The sequence below is a fragment of the Brassica napus genome, chromosome C9 (assembly GCF_020379485.1).
Source record: "Brassica napus cultivar Da-Ae chromosome C9, Da-Ae, whole genome shotgun sequence".
Taxonomy (NCBI): domain Eukaryota; kingdom Viridiplantae; phylum Streptophyta; class Magnoliopsida; order Brassicales; family Brassicaceae; genus Brassica; species Brassica napus.
Window position 1 is genome coordinate 56,883,313 of NC_063452.1, and position 16,885 is coordinate 56,900,197.

The following is a 16,885-nucleotide window of genomic DNA, read 5'->3' on the forward strand; positions in this document are numbered from 1 at the left end:
CTAAGTGTAAATTTTTGGATCCATCATAAATATGGACACAAAGGTCGTTATGGATTTGCTTTAGTTTTTTTTTTTAATAGTCGAGAGGTTATATGAGCTTTAGGTCCGACTAATTCTCCAGACCGGGTGCAACAGTTGGCAATGACGAGATATGGTGCAAACATGTCTTCTCAAGTCTAACCGGAAATCGACCTAAAGGCACAATAAAACGTTCTTCAAACGTTGAACTATTAGGCCCAACACACTGATGATGATTTGTTTTAGTAACAACTTACAAGCAGTTGTTCAAAGGAAAAAAAAAAAAGTTACAACTTACGAGCCTTAATTTGGTGACTTAGAGCATGATTATCCTATGAAACCCACTTGGGTTTCTTAATGATTATTTAATTATATAAATGTACTTAACTGGACTTAAGAACTCTAGTTAAGAAACTCTCATTCTCAATGGTCCAACGGGAGTTTCTTAATTAAGAGTTCTTAAAAAAAATTAAAATTTTTAGAAGAATTGAAGAATATCACTTATTCAATAAGAAGAAACATAAACAAGAAAACCTTACTTGTTGGCCTCGAATTCATCTTCCTTCAACCTCATTTTTGCAGCAGCATGGTTAGCACGAGGGTCCCGAATCCGCACACCACAAGGTCTCGAAATGGCATCTTCCATAGACACGCCTTTACCACCATCCTCTTTCCCTAGTGCGACCTTATCATACTCATCTTCTTCGTCCCGCGTCAAGAAGCAAAAATTTCAAGCCGTGAAAAATTGTTTCAATGGTTTATGAATTAAAAAAAAAAATTGTTTCACAGCAAAAGGTATAGAAACAATGCTCAGTATCAAAGAAAACGAGATGTTCTCCTACTAAGCCTACGACTGTTAACAATAAAAATTGAAAATTCAAGAACCTTCAATTGGAAACTGATACGAACCTTTTAATTTGCAAAAGAACTAGAAAATTTAGGCTACCATTTCTCTTAACACTAAGCTAAATCTCTCTTGGAGATTAAAATTAATTCAAACTGATACGAACCTTAGTCTAAATCTTTTAATTCTTCATGTGTGAACAAAGGTTCATATCAAGATCATTTTGTTGAAAGTTCACGTACTACAAAACCTAACGATCTTCTAGGCTAATGATATGAATACATATGAATTCAATTGTTCCCTAGTTTTACTCAAGCGTTTCCTAACTTGCACAATCGTTACCTAACCAAAACCATTTAAAGAAGAATTGATTATACCTCATCATCGAGCCCCATTGATCTCTCGCTTCCACTCCCGCTTCTCCACTTCTGCGCCGGAGAGAGACCACACCGAGCCCCATTGATTTTACCGCAGCGGCGGCGCAGAAGACGTGGAGGTAGTAGAAGACGTGGAGCGGGAGAAGGCGAGAGATCCGAAGATCCTCTCGACGCGAGACTGGAAATCTTCGCCGGCCATCGCAAATCGATTTGGGGGAAGAAAGGAAAAAAAAGAATCACAAAAGCCGACACGTGTAATAAGAGTTCTCTTTGTGATCGGTTCCAAAAACGCTTAATTAAGGATCGGTTATCTTTATTTCTTTTCTTTTTGATTTACTTAAATGCCTTCTTTTGTTTAAAAACCCATCTTAGAAACTGCATTAATGATGCTCTTAGAGCATCTGCATCAATGAACCCCCTCTTGGGGTTCATAAGGATTTTTTATATTTTTTTAGTGGGACCATGAATAGTGATGAACTTCTATCTATTGTGTTCCTGCATTGGTGAACCTGAAGAAGGGGTTCATAGGAATAAAATAATATTTTTTTTTAAGTTTTCAATATACTGACAATACATGAATAAAATATAATAATTTTTAAAATATTTTAAAAGTTTTTATTCAATACATTAAGAATATTCATGAACATACAAAGATTATTCATCTACATTACCAAACTTTTTTCATACATTTTCAACTAAATCAGCTTTCAAACGATCATGTTTCTATGAATCTCGAACTTCATTGCGAATGCCTAACATATTACCGATATTAAAATTTGTTCTCCTTTTCACCTTGGAACTTCTGCTTGACTCTCCTGACTCGAACTCAGATGTATCAATTTGAGTGTATCCGTCTCGTTCGTTCTCTACTATCATATTGTGCAATATGACACAAGTTCTCATAATCCTTCCTATCTTTTCCTTGTCCCATAGTAGAGCTGGGGTTTTAACTATTGAAAACCTTGATTGCAATATTCCAAAAGCCCGTTCGACATCTTTTCTGGTGGATTCTTGACGTTCAACAAATAGCTCTGGTTTAGGACCTTGAGGAAGTGGGATGGATTGGATAAATGTTGACCAATTTGGATAAATTCCGTCAGTAAGGTAGTAGGTCATACGATAAGTGTGGTTGTTGACCTTGAACTTAACTTTAGGTGCTCGGCCTTGTAAAATGTCATCAAAAACTGGTGACCGATCAAGAACATTGATATCGTTGAGGGTACCTGGTAATCCGAAAAACGCGTGCCATATCCAAAGATCTTGTGATGCCACAGCTTCTAAGACAATTGTCGGCTTTCCTGAACCACGTGTGTACTGACCTTTCCAAGCCGTTGGACAGTTTTTCCACTCCCAATGCATACAATCGATGCTGCCTATCATCCCTGGAAACTCGCGTACCTCTCCAACATCGAGTAATCGTTGAAGATCATCCTCATTAGGTCTTCTTAGATACTCATCTCCAAACAATTGTATTATCCCATTAGTGAAATTTCCAAACATAAACGTGTTGTACTTTCACCAAGTCGGAGATATTCGTCATATGTATCTCCCGATTGACCATATGCTAGCATACGTATAGCTGCCGTACACTTTTGAAGTGCAGATAGCCCGTACCTTCCGTGAGCATTTCTTCTTTGCTGAAAGTATGGAACTTCACTACCTAGGCGATCGACAATGCGAAGGAACAATGGCTTGTTCATTCGAAAACGCCGCCTAAACATTTCCGGTGGGTATGTAGGATTTTCCTTGAAATAGTCGTTCAATAGTTGATTGTGTCCTCGTTCCCGATTTCTTTCGATATAAGCTCGTCTCTTCGGGTTGTTGGCTTGACCATCAACTATTGAGTCGATGAAATTATCAACTACTTGGTCGACCATTTCTTCTAAAGCTTCAACTACTTCATCACTTGATGAGGAAGACATTGTTGAAGCAATTTATTTTTCTTTTCCTTCCTACAAAAGGCAAAAGGGGGTTTGTAAATCATATTTAATCCTATTATTATTTTCTTTATTTCTTTTAATTTTTCATTATATTTTTTTTTATTAGGGCTAGATATTTTTCATTGATTTTTTTTTCTTGTCTATATGGTATGTATTGTTGTCTTTTATCATTTTTTGAATTTAAAACTTAAAAATATTATTTTTAAATTCCATAACTTAATTTCATTAAAACTTATAAAAACATTACTATCTTACAACAACATTATTTTTTTTTCCTTTAAAACTTACAAAAACATTACTATCTTACAACAACATTTTTTTTTTCCTTTAAAACTTATAAAAACTTATGGATATGTAAAAAACAGTGAAGAAAAGTTTTGAACTAACCTCTATGGATTGGTTGATGACAAGGAAAAGTGATCGTAATGTTGACAAGAATCAAAGCTAGTGTGGAGAAGATAATGATTGTATGAAAGTGTGGTGATAGTGAGAAGAATCGTGGTGATGGTTGAGAAGTGTATGAAGTGTATGAAAGTGTGGTGGTGGTTGTATGAAAGTGTATGAAAGTGTGGTGATGGTTGAGAAGAATCCAAGCTAGTGTGTAGTGATCATAGTTTTGTGAGAAGAATCAAACAACATTTTATATATAGAGGAGTGAAAGAGGAATTGCACAAACAGAAGTGAGAGACATAGTTTATATATAGAGACATATTTTACATTTCCGTGAATCAAGTTGATCGGGTACATACACCCGTGAGTACAAAACATAACCCTTGTGCCTCTTTGTCTCTCTTCTCTCTTCTGCGGGATCCATCTGTACCAGAAAAAGCAAAGATTAGAACACAATCAACGGTTAATCGAAACTAGAAACTCGATTTCGAACCCTAACTAGAAACCTCCAAATTGATTTCAAATCCCCGATAAACAAACCCTAAATGGAACCCGCATGACGATTTCAAACCATAAATCGAAGCCCCCGTATCGATTTTGAACCCTACATCGAAACCCCCAAATCGATTTTCATTAACCGAGAACGCTTTCGAGCCCAAATCGATTCAATCAAACCGTCAAAGTAGTCGATACTGACCTGAGATCGTCTAGGAGAGAGTCTGACGTCGATTAGATCGAGAAAATCTCCGGCTGTCGCGTCGCACGAGAAATCGCCTCCGAGAGAAAGAAACCCTAGCTTTCGAAAATAGAAAAGAAAATGATTCCTCTCACGCGAAACCCTATTTTTCTCGCATTCGACGCAATAACGCGTAGCCACTGCCTGTTCGACGCGTGGCTTAAACCCGTATCATACGGGTTCACTCGCAAGAGCCGGATCACCGATTTAAACCCATTTAATCTTTTTTTTCTAATTTCCGGGCCTATGAACCCAAGCCCATGAACCTCTTTAAAACTGCTGATGCGGATGCTCTTAGTATACTGTGATAGTTGAAACCTCTATCGATGTGTCATAAGCTATCTCAATGTTATTTATTGGATGTAACAGATAGGTGATATATCTGTTAACGATTCCTGCGTCTTTCCAAATAGAATATCCTTAAATTAATTTTGTGTAGTTGTTTAGCCTATGCAGCCCCTTAACCCTTACTTGGTGATCATTATATTAACGTACAAAGTGATATCATTGCAATCTTACCGTTGATTTTAGCTGTGTTATAAGTAATTGTGGCATCATTGATGCCATCTTGCATCATACATAATCTTTCATCCCGCATATTGCATGGTTGTTGCTTGACTAGATGATAAATGATTCCTAAGTCAGATTCAGGGCGGTTCAACATTTATTTGGGCCAATGGACCAAAAAAATTTAAGTTTTTAATGTTCATGTTTATCTAAAATTTAAATATATTTTTAAAAAAATTATCATCAACATTTTTATAAAACAAATTGATAAAACATATTGATAAAACAAATTATATACATGTGAAATAGTTTAGGGTTCCTTATAAACATATTTAATGAATATTTGAAATTTTATATCTAAAATATGTATATATAAGAAAAATATTGGACCATTAACTATCAAGTTACGGAGACGGGCGGTCCCTTGTATCAGCCGGCCCTGGTCAGACTCTAAATGATCTCCAGAGTTTATGGGATACTACATCCTTCGGAAGTGAAACAAACAAAGAGATTCTCACTCTCATGAAGGTGATGCCTACAATTACTCACCCATACCTAAGATCATTTGGGTAACTTTTCAGATGATCAAATTTGAGAAACTCGATCTAGTGTGTGTTTGGTTGTTAACGCATCAAGTGGAACACAATGTCGGAGACCAGAAGCTGGTCACGTGTATTGCACGTATCATTGTCTGTGGCGGAGCTACTTGAGGGGTCAGGTACCCCTTTGCTTTTTTTTATTTTTGTTGTTTATATTGAAAGTTTGTCAGGATAAAATGAAAAAAATAGTTATCTCATCTACAATGACCTCCCCTTGTTTGTTAAAATCTTAATTACCCCTTTGTTTAAAATTAAAATCTTAATTATTGCACTTTTTTAACATTTTTTTTAATTGAATGTTAAATTTAATTCAAAGAAAAAATACCTTGTTACATCAAATGTTACTTTGCAAAATATAAAATTACTATCTCAAATCAAAATAACAAAACTTCAAATCAAGCTCAAAACTTGTAAGTCATTTCTCCTTCAAAATCTTTATCTCCTCTTCTTTTTTTTTTTAATGAATGTTAAATTTATTCATAAAAAAACAGTCTTGTTACATCAGTATGCATACTCTTTATTTTTTAGAATCAAAACTCAAGAAAAACTCTTTACATCCTAGTATGAAACCAAAATTGCATCATCGCCTCCATTCCTTTAATCCCCTTCATGCGCAACACACTGATCTTGTTCCTTATACTCTTATCAAGCAATCTTTGAAGTACTACAACAGGCAACATCCTATCTCCATGCCTGACCTTATTTCTTTCTCTCCATACTGCATAAAGTACTGTTTGAAAAGAGTATCTTAGGCAGAACAAACTCTTCCTCTCCCTTGATGAATCTGTTATAATATCCATAATCTCTGACCAATGATTTGTATACGAAACACCCAAGATCCCTTTCACAATGGACTCCCAGACTTGAGCCGTATACACACACTCAAAAAAAGAGATGGTCTCTCGACTCATGCGCAGATTTACAGAGAACACAAGTGGTATCTATGCCTTGACTCCAATTTGCCACTCTGTCCAATGTTGATAATCTGTCTCTTGAAGCTAACCACGCCATAAATGCAAATTTAGGAGTGGCTTGGGAGAACCATACCCCGCATGCCCAAGGACATAGAGGACTACTAACTCTCAACTGCTTCCAAGTTTCTTGAGTAGAATTTTTTTGCTTATAATATGATTTCCCTTTCCAAATACTCACATCTTTTAATTGGTGTGATTGGTGTTGGCTATGAGTACTCTACACAGCCATAATAGAGAACAATAAAATCAAAACAATCAAGCTTTATTAATAAAAATTAAAGCTAGAACCCAAAATCTTTAAAAGGAAATATAATGGCTCTAGAAATCAATTTTTCTACACCTTCATGTTTAGTGCTTTTAAAACTTTGAAATAAACCTACGTCAATCTATATATAATAGCAAACTCACAGTGATGTCAGCATTTTTTTATAGGAAAATAAAATTGAAATCGCAGGGTGGAGATTGTTGCTGTTATTCAATCTAATGGATGAAATTTTAGATTCATTTAGACGTCTGACGTCATCAATACTAACGCAAATGGACGCAAACAACATCTCTTCGTTTCCTTTTTCTGAATAGTCACTTCTCAGAAGACACAACTTTTCAGAATAAAATACTTTTAACAAATTTATTTATGGTTTCTTAATCTCATCAGATCATCACTGTGCTTAGTTTCCATTCAATTCATCTTCCTTTCTTCGAATTTTCTCTTCTTCGTGTGGATTTTTTTATTTAGTATGGAATATCTCTTATCTGTCACCGCCAATAAACCTAACTGATGAGTCTTTGTTCCTGCCGTTGATCTGCATATGAACTTTGCTGAATTTTTCTTTATTCTCTTTTTTTTTTCTGATAACTACCACTCTTTTCTCTCCCCAACCCATTGATTATTTACTTTATCATTCTCAGTGGCAGAGAACATATCTTCTTTCTCAAAAACTCAGTGATCTCTTCTGGTAACGTTTTCCATCCATAAAATCAGAGTAAGTATACCTGTAAGATCCATGATTCAAAACGCAGTGGTTGTTTTTATGTAAAAAAAAAAAAGAAAACACTTCAAATGTTCATTTTGATTCATGTTTGCAGCCGGACAAGTGGAGGAGATACATATCGATGTGTTTCCTTCTCACCGAACAATCACGGTTTCGACTCGCCTTTGAGACCAGATTCAATCGGGTAAGTTACTCTTTCTTTTGGTATCATCTGTACATGGGAGAAAATCCGTCACAGTGAAATTTAGGAGAACTTTGTTCTGGTGTATTGGATACTCTCTCAAATTTTCAGTAAGTAGTTTGTTATACCAACAAAATTGCTCAGTCCGGAAGATTATAACCTTCCAGGCATGGGAAACCTCTTTTGTTCGTCTGTAATTCTATTAACAATAGTGCTATCATTTGTCCAAATACTGTGTTTTCTTTATTACTTCTTATGTGTTATCTGTTGTGATCTTTTGAAGTTAAATGAACATATTCTCAAAAGGTGTGAACTTCAAGTCCAAAGATAGGCGTCGGTAAACACAAGATGTGCATAGATATTGCGAAGCTGTGATAAAATCTCATCAATAATATTTGAATTTGCAAGGAGGCTTTTTTTGACAAAAATTTGATAGTGTGCAATTACACTTTTGTAAAGTGAAGCTTAAATAAATGACAAACAATCTAGAACTGACCGTATCATATATAGACATTATATAAAATTTTGTCTGTTTATCAAGTAGCATGCGAAATTAAATTTTTGATAAGATGAATTTTTTTGATTAGTAATCTAATATCCATCTAAAATATACTAGATCTTGATCCGCGCAACCGCGCAGGTTTTTGTTTTCATTTATTTTTATATAAATATATTTTTTTCAATTCTAAATTGATATATATTATAATATATGTGTCTATCAATTTTTAAAATATAATAAGTTTACTGTATATTTTTTCATTGAATAGAATGTTTCAAACTTTCACATGTATTTGTATCTTCTTCTATAAATATATTTTCGGATTATTATTTCATTATTAAAATAGTAACTATATATATAAAGATTAGTAAAATATTGTTTTATTGTAATATTCAAAGATATTGTAACATTTCACAAATTTATAAAGTTTTTAAAAAATTAAACTTTTCGCTTCATAGATTTATATTATCGAGTAAATAATTAAACATTTAGTTTTTGTTTAATTTTTAAAATAAACTATATAGTTTAAAATTTGTTGTCATTAGTTTAAGGTAGTAAAGATTAATCATTGTTAGATAATATGATTTTTGTTATTTAAAAAAAAAATTCTAATTTTAAAAGTTAACATCGACAAATATTTAAATATTTAGCATATAGAGGTATAGTATTACAACATTAAATTATATCTATTTAATTTATATTATCTATGAATCCAATGGATCATCTATTCTTTAAATCCAATTATTGATAGCCCAATAAAAATTTATGGTCGACCCAAAATTTAAATGATAAGATTAGATATTAAATGTAATATGACTTTCTAGAAATAAGTCCATTTTTTTTAAAAAAATCACACATAAATCAAAGTTGTGTCTTCTGTTTTAATATATAAGATGTAACAAGCAAGATAACTGGTCATGGTAAATCCAGCAAAATTAACCTGTGCAAATTGTAATTTTTAGGATAAAATTACATATAGGATATATACATATTTGTGTTGAACACTAAAATATTATTATTATCTTTTTGCAATCTAGAGTTAAAACTTACCGATATGAATAGAAAGACACACAGATTTTAGAAGGAAAAACATAGAAAGCGTCTAAATACTTACGAAGTAAATAAATTATAATAATTAATCAGTATCTGAATCAGATTTAAATTATAATTATAATAATTTTAAATAATATTATTTTATTTTTAGTTAGACAACTGATTTTAGTGAAAATATTTAATCGGTTCGATTATCATACATGATTGAGTTGGTTATTTTTAATATGTGTACATTAGATTTAGATTGTAGGAAACTTTTATTAAAACCAATTGTTTTAAAATATACTTAGATTACTGTTGTTAGTTATACTAAAATAAATATCTTTTTATAATTTTCTTAGATTAATGTTGTTTAAATCTATATATACTAAAATTAGTATTTACTTTCTTTAATAAAAAAATAGAAAATAAGATGGAAGTATGGATAGGTTTGAAATTGTATCATTAAACCAAACATAAAATCTACTATATTTTGTAAATACTTTTTATTTATTTATTCAATTCAATAAAACTATAAATAAAAATATTGGTGGGTAAAAATATTATTTTTAATAGTTTTAATTTTTTTAATATCTGTTATGTTCTTTGAGATTATATTTCAAAGGGATATTTTTGAAATACTATGTTTTTCTCTTTGTGATTTTTAAGGTATATATATATATATATTATATCACATTTTGTTTTTTGTTTTTTAATTTCAATTTTATATATGTTATTTGGAAAGCAATTTAACAGAAAAATAATTAAAAATTAAAATTCAATTTTGAAACAATTATCTTAATATATATATATATATATATATATATATATATATTATGTTGTTTGAATTTTGTTTTAAAACTAACTTTATATTTTCAAATATGAATTTTATTATTTATGAAATTTCATTTTTAATGATATCATATATACATATATATATAATATAACCACTATTTCCATTTTATAATATGTGATTTCAAAACCAATATAAAAAGAAACTAAAAAATAAAAAAGATTATCAAACAAATGTTAATAATGGCATTACTTATATTATGACCACGTTTTTGCATTTTATAAACATTTCCTTTTATATATGTGATTTGAAACCAATATAAAAAGGAAACAAATTATCAAAAATGTTAATAATGTCATTACTTAAATTTTTTATTATTTGTTAATGATATAATTATAATTAACCATTCTAATAATTGACAGAATGACACGTAAAAACTGACTTTTCAAATAATATTATCTTAACAAAAGACTTTTGCGAATTTGTCTTTCCATTAAGAGCTCTTTCATAATGTTATTATAAATTATATCATTTTTTATAAATTATACAAGATTTTGAATTTTGTTATACATTATATATTATACACTTTTTACCGATGTTTACAAGAAAATATTTAAGTCTTAAATCTTTTGTCTTTGGAACTCTATTTATTTCAATTTGACAACTTCGCAGCAGCAAATCATAAATTAGAGAATTTGTACTCCCTACACATAGTTTCCCTCCTATTTGCACTCTATACTCTATTTCCCACCAATTTTCTTCCCCCGTCATTACCATTTTCTCCCAATTCAATGGTATTCCACTATTCTTAGGATATTGAGCTAATTTGCTCTTTTAAATATTCTTGATTCAAAATTTTGATAAACAATAGTATCTTAGTGTGTTCAATTCCAAACTAAAAAACATGTTTTGAAAAAATAAAAATAATTGTGATTCATTTTGTAGAATAAATCTTTTCTTAGATATTTAAGTGAATAGTTAATTGGGACCATTTTAATAGATATATCTGTAATTTGTAGGTGAATATTTGAAACAATTTAATTAAAACGAAAAGACACAATGGTAAGATGAAAATATACAAACTTATATATTTTGATAATTTCATTTAAATCTATGTAACTTTTAAGATGAAACGTCACATTTAAAGATGAAATACAGAACCTTAACATTTATTTGGATTCCAGAGTATATAGTTATTATATGATAGTATTTTAACAATATATTAGGAATAGACACATCATTACAAAAAGATATTTCATTGCATATGTAAAGACACATAATTATAAAAAAGACACTTATTGAAATATTTTAACAACTTATCAAAAAATAATTGGTGAGAAGACAAAACTTTCAAAACTAATAATTGTAGAAATACATATTGATTGGGATGTTTTTAACTGCTTACTTTCCCATTAGTTGCATGTTAGAAAAAAAAATTAATCTCATTTTTATGAAAAGACTTATTAAAAAAGTTGTAATAACTTTTTTAAAAATTTATTAAGATATTATAATTACTTTTAAAAAAAGTTATAATAGTTCCATGTTAAAAAATATTTAAAAAACTTATTTGATATTTTCAGTATTTTTTTTTAACTTTTCCAATAGTCACATGTTGGAAAACAAAATTAATTTCATTATTATGAAAATAATTATTTTTATAATGAGAATACACAACTCTTAAAATAATAATTATGAAAAGCATTTCTTAAGATATCATAACTATTTAAGAAATAGTAACTGTTTGTTGCAAGATTTGATAACCAACCATTGTAACCCAATTAACCATTGAAATCTTTAAGGTTTAACCATTGTAACATTTGGTTTCTATATAAAAAGCTCAAAAGCAGTGTGCATTAACAAAATGCAATAATAAGAAATAGTGAAATAAAAAAGAAAAGAGAACAAAAGAGAGAGAAATTTACAACCCAAAAGGTTTATAAATTTTATTTAGAGAAACTATTATCTTTTACATTTTAGTCTTTCATAAGAAATTTGATTATTCTCCACATATATTTTTGTTACCTAAAACTTGACAAAGAGTTACAATGCTTGTAGTTTTGGTGAATACTTTTATAACAAATTCATGGGTTTTCCTAAACATCAAATAAAGAATATAATATGTTTCGTCCCACTAATTTTATCCTAAGTTTAAGAGATACTTCTATGTTAAAAGTGAACCATTTTGCCATAATATTTGAAGGATGGTATACATGATTTTTATAAAAAAATTTAAGAAACATTAGAAATTACTGTAATTATTTGAAATTAAACAATTAAAAATAGACAACCATTGTTAAAGCTTATTTTCTTCGGATATTCGTCTTTGGTTATAACCGTTTGTGATACTAAAAATATTTTTTATAGTTGTATTTTAAAGTATTTTTATTTTATTTCATATAACAACAACTCAATTGTAGGTTTTTGTTTGACAATGCTCTCAAATTAAGATTTTTTTTAAATAATTTTTATATTAATTAAAAATTATCTAAAGTAGTGTAGAGTTGAATTCCAATTCACTGAGAGAATATTAAAATCATTTCAATTGTCTAATAAGAGATGTATAAAATGATCCAAATACCAAAATCATTTTAAATAGAAATCTACGTAAAAAAAGTAAACCCTCATCAAATGGTAATATTCCTAATATAAATTTTAGTATATATACTTTATTTAGTAACCACTTATTTAATTAAAATAGCATCTTTAACACTTATTTTTCATAAAAATATTATATTCTAATATTAAACATTTATTGCACGATATTTTCTTGTTTCAGATTTGAATGGTTATTTCTCAGTGTACACATTTGAACACTAAAGGTGGCCGGTTTGAATTATTTCTTTAAAGTATTCAAATTTGTTTAGAGTAATTATTTTATTTTTCTGCAGAATATAAGGGTGGACGGTCTAACACGCAGTGCTCGAAAACAACTGCGACAAAAAGTAATAAAGTAGTTTGCAGAGTCTTAGTTGAATATGTATTACATCTTGATTTAGAAAAAAACTATTTTCATTCATTTGTATTCCCTTAATAATCACATAATTTAACATACAAGTTCTTCGGTAGTCTAAAATATTTTTTTATAAAATTTATTTTCCATCAAAATTTATATATTTATAATCTTCGACACTGTAATTTTTGTTTTGTAGATTTACATCACTCTCGTATAACTCACTGTTTAGTACATTTTTTTTATATGTTACTAACAATGTTGAACATTAAATTTGAAGGATTGCATAGTATTTTTGGTACATTTTATTTCTAATCGATATGTAATAATTTAAAAATATTTTGAGTTATGTATTTTCATTTTAAGTATATCATTTATACTTTTTTTTACAATATTTACTTCTATATATTATCATTTTACTTACTATTTTATATAGTAATGTAAATTTTTCTATTTTAATTTTAATATACACGGCTTCCCCCGCGATTTCGCGGAGGTCCAAATCCTAGTAAAATTTAAATCTAAAGCCACAAAATCTGCAGTTTAAATCTTAAAGCAAAAAATCCTAAAACTACAACTTCTACCAATCAACTCCGATGTCTTCTCTCTTTCTCTCTCTCCATGCCAACATTACTAGATAGATGTAGATAGATGTATTAGCATTGACCCTAGTGAAAAGAATTCCTAGCTCCGCCCGCCACTAATCATTGTTCTACCTGAAACACTCATTTCTTCGTGCTATTCATCAACGATTCTTTAAAGAAAATAAACTCTCATCAACGATGCACCACCACACAATCACGTGTCAAGAGACTAAAGACCGGAGAGTTATAAGAGCATCATTATTGGGGTTCTTAGGGTGAGTTTTTTAACGGAATATAAAAACCCGTTTCTTAATTTTTAACTAAAAAAGCTAAGAACTGTTTATTAAATAAGAGTTTTAAGAGTTAATTCTTAACTTTTTTAAGTTCAAAGTTAAGAGACGGGTTCTTATATTTCGCTAAGAATTCACTCTAAGAACCCCCAATAATCATGTAAATAGAGAATGTCTTGCAATGTAAAATCTTTTTTTTTTGTCAACCTTGCAATGTAAAATCTATATATTCTTTACAAAATCATTTGTGAGAAAATCAAGCAGAAAAAATAAATGTGAAAAGGAATGAAATGAAATTTTATCGAAGTGGAAAGAATGAGAAAGGAGAAAAATAATTGAAGCCGCGTTCACACTTGTATACATGACAAAAGTAGAAAGTGGTGAATCATCAGTGACGTCATACTTGAAATCATCGTGGCTCACAGCCACACGAAAAACACTATAAAAGCAGTCGAGTTCTCCAGAAAAAAAAAGTAACAATTTCACGTAACTCAGAACTCAGAAGTGAATTTCAGAGAAGAAAACGATGAGCACCGGAGGAAATGGCGGAGCGACGGCGACGAACAGGCAGGTGATACTGAGAGACTACGTGAGTGGGTTCCCAAAGGAATCGGATTTTGATATAACCACCACCACCGTCGAGCTTAAGCTTCCAGAGGGTTCTAAGTCGGTTCTTGTGAAGAATCTCTACCTGTCCTGCGATCCTTACATGCGCTCTCGCATGGGGAAGCCTGCTGCGTCTGGTATTGCTCAAGCTTACACTCCCGGCAAGGTAACAACCAAAAAATCATCTTTGAACTCCCAATAGGATCAAGAACCTCTGTCTCTCTTGTCTTGAATGTTTCATTGTGTGTGTTTTGTTTTTGGTGTAGCCAATCTTAGGGTTTGGAGTGTCAAGAGTGATAGAATCAGGGCATCCAGATTACAAAGAAGGTGACTTAATGTGGGGAGTCGTTGGATGGGAAGAGTACAGTGTTGTTACTCCTATTCCTGACATGCATTTCAAGATCCAGCACACTGATGTTCCCTTGTCCTACTACACTGGACTTCTCGGTATGTTATCTCGGCCTTGCTCCTGTTTTTGTGCAAGGAATCACTTGGTAGTGTCCGAAAAGTAGCTTGTTGTTACAAATCTCGGCTTGAGACAGAGATCCTGAAGTTGAAAGTTACTATACATGTCTAACAAATCTTAGAGACAGAGTGGACTAGTTATGCTTTAAACTTAAGAGTCTAGCATGTCTTGATATATACTCTCTTTCCCACAGGTATGCCTGGTATGACCGCCTATGCCGGATTCTATGAAGTCTGTTCTCCGAAGAAAGGAGAGACAGTCTATGTGTCGGCTGCATCTGGTGCAGTTGGCCAGCTTGTGGGACAGTTTGCAAAAATGATGGGCTGCTATGTTGTTGGAAGCGCTGGAAGTAAAGAAAAGGTTTGAGACATTACTAATCATCATTTCTAGTTTTATGTGTTTTGGTTTTGTCTTCAAGAGAATGACTTTGCCCTTTTGCTTAGGTTGATCTCCTCAAAAACAAGTTTGGGTTTGATGATGCATTTAACTACAAGGAAGAACAAGACCTTACTGCTGCTCTGAAAAGGTTGAGTAAACCACTTTAGACGTCTATAACTGTTAGGATTGGCAAGCAGCATCTAACATAAGAGGGATTTTCTTATTTGTTTTCAGGTGTTTTCCCAAAGGCATTGACATATACTTTGAGAACGTAGGAGGCAAAATGCTAGATGCAGTGCTCTTAAACATGAACATTCACGGGCGTATCGCTGTCTGTGGAATGATTTCGCAGTACAATCTCGAGAACCACGAAGGTGTGCACAACCTATCCACCATAATCTACAAGCGAATCCGCATTCAAGGCTTTGCAGTCTTTGATTACTACGACAAGTACTCAAAGTTCTTGGAGTTTGTGATCCCGTGCATCAAAGAAGGGAAGATAGCGTACGTGGAAGATGTGGCTGAAGGACTGGAGAAAGGTCCTGAAGCTCTTGTGGGACTCTTCCATGGTAAGAACGTTGGGAAGCAAGTTGTTGTGATTGCTCGTGAGTGAAAGATAAACATAATATTGGATGGTTAATAATATTGTTGTCTGGTAACTAGATATAATAAGCTTCTTTTATTAATACTAGATTTTTTAACCGCGCTACGCGCGGATAAGATATTATATGTATTTCTCAATTCTAAAAAATAATGTATAATATTGTATTATATTATTTAAAAATATAAAATATGACTACATAACATAAATATATTTTTTAAATTTTCTTTGTGGAAATCATTATGTTGTTTGATTGTTGTACTTGATTCACATATTTGCATAGATATTTGTGATAGATGAATAACTATATTTTTATTATCAGTAAATAATATATATTTATTATATAATATAAGAAAAATAAAATTATTTACTTTTTAAACAAACTTGTCTCATGTTGGGGACTCGGTTATAGACATATCATATACGAATGAGACATTTTTACAGTTATCAATCTTCTTAACATTGAAAAAACAAATCTACATATCAAAACAATATCTCATAAAATCTATTTGTGGAATAATTACTCTGAAGAAATTGAATTTAGGCATCAAAAAGGACTGAAAATGTATGTGCATATATGTTATCTAAGTCTGCTTCACAAAGTACTATTCATAGTTCATATATCATTAATGTCCATCCTATTTTTTTGTCCACCATTTCTTAAACATCTTGAAATAACTGATGCTAATTAATAATAAACTTTTTGCTGGAAAAAAAATCAAATTTGTCTAATTATCGCTTAAATATTTTATTAATATGGTCTAAGAAGCTTTTAAGTGATATCATAGTTTAATTTATTAGTTTTTTTGTTAATTTTTAGAGGTTTTTGTATTTAAGATTTTTTTCCATATTAAGCTTATATTTCTTTCACAGAATTGATATATATATATATCATAAAAATTACCATCAAATCAGTTTTACTTATTTATTATTTTGTTTTAACGAAAATACACTTTTTAAATAATTTAATTTAAAATAAAATTATATATTAATTTGCTGTATTTTAACAATTTCATTGATTTAATTAATTTGCTTTGGTGGATAACTTAAAAAGTTTTCATATGAATCGGGGAAAGTAAATTTATGTTGTTATATTATATTTATTTTGTGTATATAGAATCTATATAT

At 30.7% G+C, this 16,885-nt stretch overlaps 1 protein-coding gene and 1 long non-coding RNA gene across 2 annotated transcripts; both read left to right on the forward strand.

Annotated features, from left to right (window-relative positions):
* Window positions 1-6,930: 6,930 nt before the first annotated feature.
* Window positions 6,931-8,098, forward strand: LOC106387708. The gene is made up of 3 exons (XR_001277739.3): window positions 6,931-7,368; window positions 7,472-7,561; window positions 7,842-8,098. It is a non-coding gene; the product is annotated as an uncharacterized LOC106387708 (long non-coding RNA).
* A 6,068-nt stretch (window positions 8,099-14,166) lies between these two features.
* On the forward strand, window positions 14,167-15,844 carry LOC106387707 (NADP-dependent alkenal double bond reductase P2). The gene is made up of 5 exons (XM_013827619.3): window positions 14,167-14,478; window positions 14,579-14,759; window positions 14,972-15,138; window positions 15,222-15,304; window positions 15,391-15,844. The coding sequence occupies exons 1-5, from the start codon at window positions 14,233-14,235 to the stop codon at window positions 15,767-15,769; spliced, it is 1,056 nt and encodes a 351-aa protein (XP_013683073.1). The 5' UTR covers window positions 14,167-14,232; the 3' UTR covers window positions 15,770-15,844.
* The last annotated feature ends 1,041 nt before the right edge of the window (window positions 15,845-16,885 follow it).

Bases quoted from the DNA above. Each gene is read 5' to 3' on its own strand.
- LOC106387707 (XM_013827619.3), top strand. From the start codon at position 14,233: ATGAGCACCGGAGGAAATGGCGGAGCGACGGCGACGAACAGGCAGGTG. The intron at 14,760-14,971 runs GTATGTTATCTC...TCTTTCCCACAG, and splicing joins CTACTACACTGGACTTCTCG to GTATGCCTGGTATGACCGCC. The intron at 15,139-15,221 runs GTTTGAGACATT...CCTTTTGCTTAG, and splicing joins GCGCTGGAAGTAAAGAAAAG to GTTGATCTCCTCAAAAACAA.